The 11,817-nt window shown below is 37.3% G+C and overlaps 1 protein-coding gene across 1 annotated transcript in view; it reads left to right on the plus strand.

Annotated features, from left to right (window-relative positions):
* The window catches only part of LOC108570114, a 60,196-nt gene that overhangs the window by 46,154 nt on the left and 2,225 nt on the right, over nucleotides 1-11,817 (plus strand). The window contains 2 exon segments of the mRNA XM_017931908.1: nucleotides 528-787; nucleotides 8,362-8,511. Of these exon segments, the coding sequence (XP_017787397.1) occupies nucleotides 528-787; nucleotides 8,362-8,511 (410 nt within the window).

Genomic DNA, 11,817 nt, shown 5'->3' on the forward strand with positions numbered 1-11,817 from the left:
CAGAGGGACAATTATCGGTTTCGCAACAAGGATATTGCGATTCGTAACAACCTCTTAGTTTCACCGAGACCAAGATACACCTTTCGTTGGACACACTATCAAACCCTCTAATCTGAAATACTCAGAAACACCGTAGAAACACTTCTGCCAACGCTTCAATTAACCCTTTGAACTCCAAATTTTTGTTTTAAGTTTCTTTTCAATAGCTCCCTATTATTTTAAGAATTGTATTTGAAATGCACTTCAAAAGACAATTTAAACAATTTTTTTTCATATGCGTATACCTATTGCTCATGCAGATAAAAGAAATATTGCAAAATACCATATATATTTAAACTGGCAATTTAAAAATTACTTCATTCGTACCTGTGAATAAAACTGACGTCGAGTCACACTCGACAAAGGAGGAGTCCAAAGGGTTAAAAATGAGACCAAAATTACACTTATCCAAAATACATCATTGACCCCTCTGATACGAAATCTCGACAAACTACTAGAAATCAACGAAAAATTCTGTTTTCTCCAAGAAAAAGCCTAGAGTCAGAAGGGGGCCACTGCTGGCGCGAGCACACCTACCGTAAGATCACCCCATGTGACGCCTGTGGCCAGGTTCTACGTGGTCACAGCCGCCAAGGTGTCAGATGTCGCAGCTGTAAGGCGAACGCTCACACAGACTGCATCAACATGGTCCAACCAGCCATGTGCCCAAAGAAAGGCGGCGGAATTCCTTTATTACGTCGACAGAAGACCCAAACCCAAGTGGACGAGACTCCAGCCACAGAGCACAGTGAGTACGAACCAGTTTCGAAGGGAAATTTTTCACGAGGAAAAAAGAAAGGAAAAGGGTCTTCTAGACTCCTTTGTCTCCCTTTCTCTCTCTTTCTCTCTTCTCTCTCTGTTCTCTCTCCATTCTCTCTCTCTATTTATCTATCTATCTATCTATTTATCTCTCTGTCTATCTCTCTTTCTTTCTACGTCGAGAATGATCGATGCTCCAGGAAAGCAAACGCCAATTTACCTCACTAGCCAATTCTAATCACTCCAGTTCCTTCGTTTTTAAAGATGAAACTTGTATGCAAAAATTTTAGTTTACAATTTCGACGTATTTTTTCACGAAGAATCACACTTTTCCCGATTGCACCACGATTACTTGGACACCCTTGTGTACTTACGTAGTTCAAAAGATTCCGGATACAGTGGGGCCCCGAGTTACGTCCTCCCGATTTACGTCGTTTCTACACAATTCGATAGTCCATTGTTTTTAACCGATATTTCACGCTCCACCTGTTTAGTTCTTACTGAATCAGTCTGGAAGTTACTTGAGCAAAGAATTCGAAACTTTAAACATGATCCCATTTATCATTTCTATAAATTTCAAAGAAAATCTAACCCCTGATCTGATAAATACATGTGTATATATGTTTGCATACATACATATGTACGTGTCTATCCTACGTACCCCGACTTACGTTTTTTTCGATTTACGTCGCCCACTCTGGAACCAATTAGTACGTAAATCCGGGGCTCCACTGTATATTGATGTATCGCTATTGCATAAATGTCCGCAGTCTACTTACGATGATACAATTGACGAATCGTTGCTGAAATTCCTGAATTCAAACTCAGAGATCTCCAAGAATCGTTGCTCGAAATACAGTATATTCTCCACAAGTGTCAGACCGCAAGGAAGCTAAACCTGACACTCCTACAGTCAGGGACTACGTTTTCGAGCCTCGCGACCGCCTTTGTACGTAGACAAGGACAGCGAATAAAAGATAAGCATGAAACGTGTGTCGAGGCAACCAAGCGATTTAAATATCAACTTTTTTAATTTTACGTTCTTGTATCCCGAAATATTTCTTAACATATTGATGAGATTTTTCTGATGAAAATGACATAAAACATGACATAATTTGAACAACATTTACTTATTAACACGTTCACTGTCACGCCAGATTTACAGGTTGCTGTCAGGCGGCCACAAGAAAATACATTTTAAGCATAGGATTATAGTATTAAGCTTTATAATTCTTTTTTTCAATTGAAAATAATGTCTAGTTAGCTACGAAGTTCAAAACTTTTAGTTGACAACATTTACTTTATTTTAATTATTCTAAACATTTGAGGTATTCCAGTCACTGATGACCACCATGGCCATATCGAGGAAACAATCTAACGTTAAAACTTATTGAGTGATTAATTTAATTTCATAATATATCGCTTTAGCGAGCCACCGTTTGGTTGCCAATTGTTTAGCACATAGAGTCGGCCTACCTCCACATCAAGAAAAAAATGTAGGTTCGATTCCACAAGTGTCAGTAAAATGTAGGGTCGATAGCAGCAGAAAAGCTGCTAAACAATTAGAATTAAATGTAACGATAGAAATTATTGCAATAATGCGTAATGCAATTGAAAAATCGCAGAAAAGTCTGATACAAATGTTTGAAAAGTAAAATATATAAGATGAGATACAGTATCTTACCACGTAATGTAACTTTTTATTGTGTAACACATTAAAAACACTGTTTGGGAAAAATTTGTCACAGAATTGCATTTCTTATTTAATCTTCCTTTACTGCTACTTCTTGTGAAATTTTATGCCAGAAAATTGAAGAAATTCTTCTTTGTGTTTCGTAGGCAATTGATTGCTAATTTGCTATTGACAGATCGATGTTAAAATTTGATGTTAAATGGAACTCTCATATCTAACATAGTATCTGAATAATTTTTCAAGGTATTTTATTAAGAAACGCGCACATAGTGTTCAATTTTCTATCTTAGAATTAACTAACTTTATCTTACGAACTACTTAAAGTTATAAAATTGTGAAAATTGATAAATTATACCGTGTTACGATATCGGAAATCTCCCGCGAAAATCTCCCGCGAAAATTTCCCGCCTGACCTAACCGACGATTTTGCTAATGACTTTGGGGAGAGGGTACCGCAGGTATATAAGGACCCGCCGATGTCCCGCGAAATCATTTACCCTTTATACTGGGCCCTAGACACTTCGCGGCGTATTTTGACCTGAAGGTTCTGAGATGTGAATAGAGTGGTCGGGGGCTACTAGCTAGTCTATGTCCACCCTGTACACACTCAGCCTTCTTGTAACACTTGTATACATTAGAATCAATTAGAATTTCTATTACTAATTATTAAACAAATTTTAACAATTACCGGCACTCGCTAGGCACGTAATATCAGACTTTAAATACTCGACTTCGAACTTCGGTTTAGTCATAATTCTATTAATGTTATAATAACGTATAATTTATTAATTTTCACAATTTTATTATTAATTTATACTTCCAAAAATTTGTTAAAACATTACATATTATTATTTATACATTTTTGCAAGTTTCTTTGACAAATAAGTACGTTTCAACGATCTTATTACTTTCTCGTTGTGAAATCAAGTTCGGAGGATTAAAAATCAGGTTGACCCTTGGTCGTAAATTTAAAATAGCCATAGTGAAGGTGAAATTATTATTTTAAATAAATGTTTCTATACGAATTAAGAATCTATTCAACGTTTGTTTGTTGCAATACCGTGAAATAAATTGTATTATATATTTTCTCAGTTTAGACTGAATTTAAAGTTCGTAAGGATTAGAAATCAGGTTGACCTGTGGTCGTAGATTAAAAATAGCCATAGTGAAGGTAAAATTATTACGTTAAATAATTGTTTTTATACGAATTAAATATTGATTCAACGTTTATTTGTTGCAATACCGTGAAATAAATTGTATTATATATTTTTTCTGTTTACACTAAATTTAAAGTTCTGTTTACATGTTATAACAATTAGAATGTAGACGTTTTGCCGTTTCACGGTTTTTCCTCTGTTAATTATGTGTTTATAAATCATTTCAAACTAAAGCAGCACCATGCCCACCCTTAATTAAACCGTCTCAGTAGTTTACCGTAATTAATAATCTATTTTCGGAATTTATACGAGAATTTTTGAATTTTAGTAAATACTAGAGTCAGTGCATCGCGTATTGAAATAATAGCTTATACAGATAATCTTTTGAAATTACTCTTAATTAGGGAAAATCTTGAATCTTGTATGGAAGATGAAGATTTTCAGGAAATATTTATTTTTCAACAATGAATTTTTGTTTTATCGATTAATAACGTACGAAATGATTTTTGGAAAATTTTCTTCGTTTGAACGTTCGTTTAAGGTTCGACTATGATTATCAAATCTCTCGAAACACCGTAGAATGTTCAATTTTAAAAGTAACTTCTTCAATTTTTGGATAATCTGGGTAACGTGTTAGTGTTGACGATACACTTTCGAGTATAGACGTTAAAGTTCATAGAGTGGTCGGGGGCTACTAGCTAGCCTATGTCCACCCTGTACACACTCAGCCTTCTTGTAACACTTGTATACATTAGAATCAATTAGAATTTCAATACAATAGACTGAATAACAATTCATTTTAACTAATACCTATTAGAAATTTTCCTTTTAAAACAAATATAAATCATTTTACCAATTACTGGTACTTGCTAGACATTTAATATCAGACTTTAAATATTCTCCTTTCGGTTCTTTTAAATACAATCAAATAATTTCTTCAATTATCGATACTGACTTGGAATACTCCGCTTCGAATAAAATATTTCGAAATTATTTTGAAGGTTTAGGGAAATAAACATTTGAATTTTAGTCATCGTTGTTCTTCAGACTTGTCGAATAGGATATTGAAATGACTTTGAGCAATTGAAATTAATTTTAAATTTTTCATATATTTTCTCTGATATTGAATTTATTTTATGACTTGCTATTTTGTTTACTAATAATTTACCATCCAACGAATTTGCATGAATTGCATGTTAAGTAGTTAGTTGATTTATTATTGTATATTGTGAGCTGATTTGGAACGAGTGCACTATGCCCACCCTAAATTAAACCGTCTCAGTAGTTTACCGTAATTAATAATCTATTTTCGGAATTTATACGAGAATTTTTGAATTTTAGTAAATACTAGAGTCAGTGCATCGCGTATTGAAATAATAGCTTCATCCCTAGTTCGTTTATTATTGAATATTTTTACGCGTTTAACTTATGCTTCTCCCCAATTCTCGTCGCGTATTTTATTCAAATTTTCTTATATTCTAGAATCGAGAGAGATACGAATTCGTGTTTTTTCTTTTGATTCTCTCAATTTTTCAATTGCATTACGCATTACTGCAATAATTTCTATCGTTACATTTAATTCTAATTGTTTAGCAGCTTTTCTGCTGCTATCGACCCTACATTTTACTGACCCTTGTGGAATCGACCCTACATTTTTTGTTTTTACGTGGAGGTAGGCCGACTCTATGTGATAAACAATTGGCAACCAAACGGTGGCTCGCTAAAGCGATATATTATGAAATTAAATTAATCACTCAATAAGTATTAACATTAGATTGTTTCCTCGATATAGCCGTGGTGGTCATCGGTGACTGGAGTGCCTCAAATGTTTAGAATAATTAAAATAAAATAAATGTTGTCGACTAAAAGTTTTGAACTTCGTAGCTAGCTAGATATTATTTTCAATTGAAAAAAAGAATTATAAAGCTTAATACTATAATCCTATGCTTAAAATGTATTTTCTTGTGGCCGCCTGACAGCAACCTGTAAATCTGGCGCGACAGTGAACGTGTTAATAAGTAAATGTTGTTCAAATTATATCGTGTTTGATATCATTTTCTTCAGAAAAATCTCATCAACATGTTAAAAAAAATTCCAGATGAAAAAAAGGAAAGCGTCTGATGTAGCGTTACACGCTTGACTGACTGCGAGCGAGATAACATGGGCGCAGCAATGGCGCAGACCTTGGCGTAGGACCATCTATACTGTCACTTGTAGAATCCAAACTTACTGACTCTTGTAGAGAATTTACTGTACCTGAAATTTCAATCTCCAAGATTAACCCCTTGACTTACGGTATTTTTTTACTGCCTGTGCATATAAGCGTCGGCTGTTTATCGTTTCAATATTATATCAGACAAGAAAAGTTACTGTACCGTACGTTATTTACATCTTCAATCTTATAAATTCAAACTAGATACAGTTAGAATTAGAACGAATTTTTCTTACTAATACAACCGTCCTTGTCGCACCTTGACCACAATATGTGCAACGAGTCCGACTCGTTGTCGTAAAGGAAAAGGTGTAATCCAAGTTAGAAGTGATTTCTTCAGTGGTGGATTATTGAAATAGAAAAAGGAACTTGAAAGGAGCATCGATCGGTTCTCCGGTAAGTAAACGGAAGAACAAGGCTGCACGAAGCTCTGCTCCTCATTTTCTCACCTCGATCGACCTCTCACGATCACAATCATCGATTATACGTCTCGATTCGTCGCGATTAACCAAATTAATCGGATCATCCGCCCTTCAGCTTTCTCCCTCGTGTCCCTCGGTGACTTGAACAAGCTGCAGACAAGGGAAATATATTATTCTATGGTACTATCGTGTGGCTGTCCCTCGTTCAGAGTCATTCCGACCTCTCGAGTATCTGTTGGACCTGTTTCAACGACAGAACCACGTCTCTCCCTGGGATAAGAATTTTTTAATCAACAAATTTCTGCTAAATGAGACTGAGAAAGTGTCTTCAGACCGTCTGGCGTATTTCTTCTTAGTCTGGGTTGCTGTTAACGCGTTCCGTCTTATCAGAATACGGAAAAGAGACGAACAAGTCGCATCAAAATATTGCCAAATTTCTCAATAATTATACCACGAAGATAATCATAATTTGTGCGTAAGAAAATTATGGAATTCTTGACAGTCCGATCTTCCTTTACACATATTTTCCACGAGAATTGAATCTACGAGCCATTTTTCCTTTTTTTTTTTCATTTAACGAAAGTTTCATTGGTACACGTGGCACGGAACGTGTTAAAAATAATTCCAGATTAGGTGAGATGAGCTTTTTTCTATTCGACATTGTTTATATTTATTTATGGAGCTACGGTGAGCCTGAACGAGAGACTCTAAGACCCCATTAGCGTGCAATTACCGGACTCAGCTGGGGGCTAAAACTGCAGTGTCCATGGACAACGAGTGTCTTTAAAATTCGTCTCGATCGTCCGTCAGATGTATCGTTCGTTTTCACTTCGACGAGTAGAATAGTACAGTCTGTCTAATAGAAACGTGTTTAGAATAACACCGAAAGCTCTTAAGGGGGGATCCAGTTTGAAAGTCTTCAAAAATTGATTTTCTCTTTCTCGCATAAATTGAAAGTGCGTCTGACAAATTTGGCCCAACGATATTAAGAACGAATTCGTAGAAGTAACAAGATTACACGCACACTTGCGAAGATGCGTCAAGGCTTTAAACTTTAAACGCGATTTTCTCGAAACCATATTTTTCATGTTAACGCGCAGGATAACTCAAAATATAATCGAACGATCAGCCTCGGATAAAGTTCATTCAATTCCGTGCACATTTCTCAAGGGATCCGACCGACGACCAATGTTTCTTCTTTATTTATAGAGTTTTGAAAAACAATATAAAACCAATCTCTTTGGTAGAAAACTAGACTTTTTCGACGAAACGGTATAACACTTTCAAAATTTCCTTTTTTTTTTGTTACAAGTCGGTTCAATCCCAGTGTAAACTATCAGAAAAGAATAATGTTTGAAATTTGGTGGTTTGAAATCGCTTGAACAGATGCTGGACTGTAAGCCAACCAGACGTACGTTGCTGACAGCGTTAAGTTAAAGTACAAAATATACAATAACAATATTAAACGTTACGAAGGATACTCCTTTCCGTCGAAACCAGAAGTATTACGATATGTTTAATAGTTTAGCCAAAAAAAATTCTCAAAGATCGCTTATTTCTCACGGTTTTGTTTCGTTGATCGTAGCAAAACATTGAAACTGAGGGTTCTAATGAAATATGCGTTTATGGGTCTCGAATGAGCCGAAACAGCCTGCTATAATTGATCCGTGTAAGGGACACACATTGGCCCTCAAATTCGCCAGCGTGTTAACCTGTTAACTGGATTCACGTCGTAGACGAAAAATTGAATCTGTAACAATTACAGTAACGAGTAACAATTACAACCAGTTACTTCATTTCGGTTCTTGCAACTACGAATATGAAGTACTTTACTATAAGGGAATCTAATCCTTGAATGAATAAACTGTTGTGCTCTATGTAACTGCGAACCAACGACGAGCTTAACTCGTCTTCCCCAGTTAACAGGTTAACAAGGACACTCGTTAGCCATGGAATTGCCGCGAGGAACCCAGCAAGAGAAATAAAGAAAAGAAAAGAAAAAAAAAAAGGGGAAAGCACCTCGTGTGATGTGTCTTTCGTGTGCTTTTGCATTGCTGTCTCTCTATACCGTGTGGGCAGACGTGGACGCCATATACCAGGTGCTGAAGCAGGCAGGCGAGATCCGTGGAAACTCGACAAACTCACCACCTACGCCTCCCACAGCAGATCATCCTCCAGCACCTTCGTCAGCGAGGGCCTCCTCCCACCCCTGTCCCTCGTCCACCTCTGGTAAGGCACAGCACACCGAATCCTCTTTACCTTGAAGCAGAGTTGCACGTCTATTTGGTCGATTCGAAAGTAACGCAATTCCTGTTGCTTCTCTCGATTATAAAAGAGCGCTGTTCAGGTTGTGCCGGGAATTGTCGATGAGAAAAATTGCCGACGAACGAAATTGTTCGGAATATTCGAAACGACACGACGAATGTGAATCCTAAATTAACATTGAATACACGTTTCGTAGACTGTGAAAGATGAACGCGAACGGTAGGAAAGAATTTTTTGAGAAATTCTTTTATGAAATTCCTCGTCGGTTTATTCTTGAAGAGTATTCTAAATTCTGGTAGCCTCTATGGTATCGATATTGGAATTGCCGAAGGAACAAAATGGAAAGTACGACGATACCTGTAAGATTATAAGTTTACAATACTTAAGAATGCACCCTGAAGAGACTCGATTGAACGATCTCTGCTTCAAGGTGGCACGTAACCCTGTTCTATTTCTTTTATACTTTTATATCGACAGACGAATGCTCGTCTTCTTCAGGGACATGACTCGTAACTTCTCCATCTGTCTCTCTTTTTATTTATGCCCCCAAGTCTCTCTGTCTTCTTCTCCTGCTTCATCTTCATTCTTCCTCTTTGCCCGCGCGCCATCGTTACTCTAGTCTCTCCCTCTGTCGCTGTATCACTACTGTTCGGAGCTGATCGAATTGCCAGTGTCGGGTCATCTCTCCACTGTCGTTTGAATTTTCGTATATCTTTTTTCTCTTCTTTCTTTCGCAAAACCTGTCGAAAACCTACGCTGAAGTACCGATGCTTGTAAATGTAAATGGAAATTCTTTTCATTGGTATTTTTGTTATTTTATCGTTGTGCAATGTGTTGGAAAGAGTTCGAAGATGTTTGAAACGAAGATGTTGGAGAAAAATGTTTCCCCGCTTTCCCCGCGAGAGAAATCCCACGGTGTCACTCTAACCTTTTTCAAATATCGACCGAAACGCGGTCGTATAACGAAAACAAAAACAAAAAACAGTTGAAAATCTAAGACAATTCCACGGGAAACAAGAACTAATATATAGCATCAACGGTCCCAAATTCATTCAGGAACTCCCGGTCGCTGAAATTGCGACGTAACAGCGGCGGAACTAATCGAAATCAGTGCAAAAAGACTAACAAAACATTCATCGCGGAGCGTAAACGTGCAACTCCAATCGATCTTGACGGGAAGGAACAACGTCGAAGGGAGAAAGAGATGGTTAATAACCGCAGGTACGCAGAAGAAGCGTTTCTAGTGGGCGCCGGTGGCGTTTCATAGTGAAATTCCGTGGAATTGCGGCGAGTAATGAACGAATCAGGTTTGTCAGCTTGCGTTGAGAGAGAAAGAGTCGCGTTTTCAGTGAATCGATCGAGGGAAAACGACAGAATATTATCGTGGAACTGTTGCAATTCCATTGACCAGGACGCGGCAGCGGTGGATCAATGTCTGGAACGAGGCCGTTCGGACAACCATTGGTGTTGATGGCCCAGGGGACACCCTCGACCTCGTCGGCAAAGACGCCGGAGCCTCCTCATCGCGGCGCCAATAGAAAACGATGACCTGTCAAGTGGACGCGCGTCACGACGCGTTCGACGAGATGTCTACGACTCGAGAAACGAGGATCGAACGACTCGTGGTCCGTGCCGCCCTGTTTTTCAATCGTGAAACGGTTTTTAAAACGAACGAACGCTCGTGACCGGTGGAAAACGTGGAATTGCCGGGGTTTGGGGGGTACGGGGGTGGAATTGCTAGTGATAATCAATATTATCGAGTGCAGTTTTCTTCTTCCCCGTGTTTTTGAGTTGAAACAAAGATTCGTAAACGATGGAATTGCGGGTCAAGTCGTGCGATGTTCAACGACAACTACGTGGTTCATGTAAAGGGAGTGGAAGTATCGATCGATCGCTTCGAGTTCGTTCGAGTATCGTTTTCGTGTGTCCTTGGAATTGCCGAAGAATTCAATAGTGAAATTGCTCGAAAAAATTGCAGTGAAAACGAGAAAGAAGATTCGTTGACTTTTATGTTTACCTTTCTTTTCTTCTAACATATGTAAATAAAGGTGTAATTGGAATTGTTGGTGTACTAAGGAAGTGAGCTCACAGATCTGATTTAAGTGTAAACGAAGGTATTACCTATCCCTGTTTTTCTGTTTTCTTTTTTTTTTTTTATTATTTATGTTGAAATATTTCTTCTTGTAACGACATGGAAAAATCCTTGGAATTCACGTCGGAACGTGGAATTGCTAATTAATTAGTTCTGCCTTTGGTATTTCCACGATCTTATCCTGTTACGCTTTTCGTGGAATTTGTTGAAAAGGAATTTCATAGAATTACCCTTACATTATTCGTAAGTATAGTTATTTAGAAGACTCCTCTGTAACGGGACGAAATGTAGGCCTGAAATTGCCACGTCTTAGGATGTGGAATTGCAGAGACACGTGTTTGCTCAATTTGACAGTCCAAGTTTTAGCGAAATAATTTTTTTTTAACTCGATATCGTTGAACAGTGATCTTGAAATATTTTTTCGAATTGCTGAAACGCAGATTGTTGTTTCTAAATAGACTATGCCACTACAACACTACGTTAAATTAGCTCAGCGTGAACAGTATTGTTACTTCAATTAGCATAGTTTCTTTTGAAACCGAATCTTTTAACACAATTATCGAATTTGGGATTGTTTTGTCGAACCACGAGACTGCAAATCTCGAAGAAAAACCAAAAAAAGTAATAATAAAGAGATGTGTATGATTACCCAGACCCAAGTTATTAAACATTATTTCACACTTTATTTTGCCAGTTTTATTTTTTACCACCCCCAACGACAAAATACCAAAAAAAAAGAAAAGAAAACAATGTCGCAGAATACGTGAGAAAAAAAAAGAAAAGAGGAAGAAGGAAAATGAAGGAGAAAAACGAACTCGAAAATCCGGAAACAGCAAGAACAAAAAGAAGAACGATAAAGTACAGATAACGGCGCAAAGAAGATACTAGCGTGAATAAAAATAGTTTCTCCCGCGTGTTCCTCTGCTTTCACTTCTTCGTGCGCGAGTCGTGTCCCATTTTTGTCTCTCTTTCTTCTGTTTTTCGTTTCTTTATTCTTTCTTTTTTTGTTTTCGTTCAAAGAAAAAAGCAAGTGTACACTCCTGTGAATTCTCTATTGCTCTGTGTTAAAAAAGAAAAAGCAAAAGAAACTCGTTCATTGGCTTGAATTTTCTCGCTTGACGAGAGAAAAAAGAATAAAACACTTTCTCTGTGTGCATTCAGTGGTGTATCTATCTATA

This window comes from Habropoda laboriosa, unplaced genomic scaffold, assembly GCF_001263275.1.
Source record: "Habropoda laboriosa isolate 0110345459 unplaced genomic scaffold, ASM126327v1 scaffold9, whole genome shotgun sequence".
NCBI lineage: Eukaryota > Metazoa > Arthropoda > Insecta > Hymenoptera > Apidae > Habropoda > Habropoda laboriosa.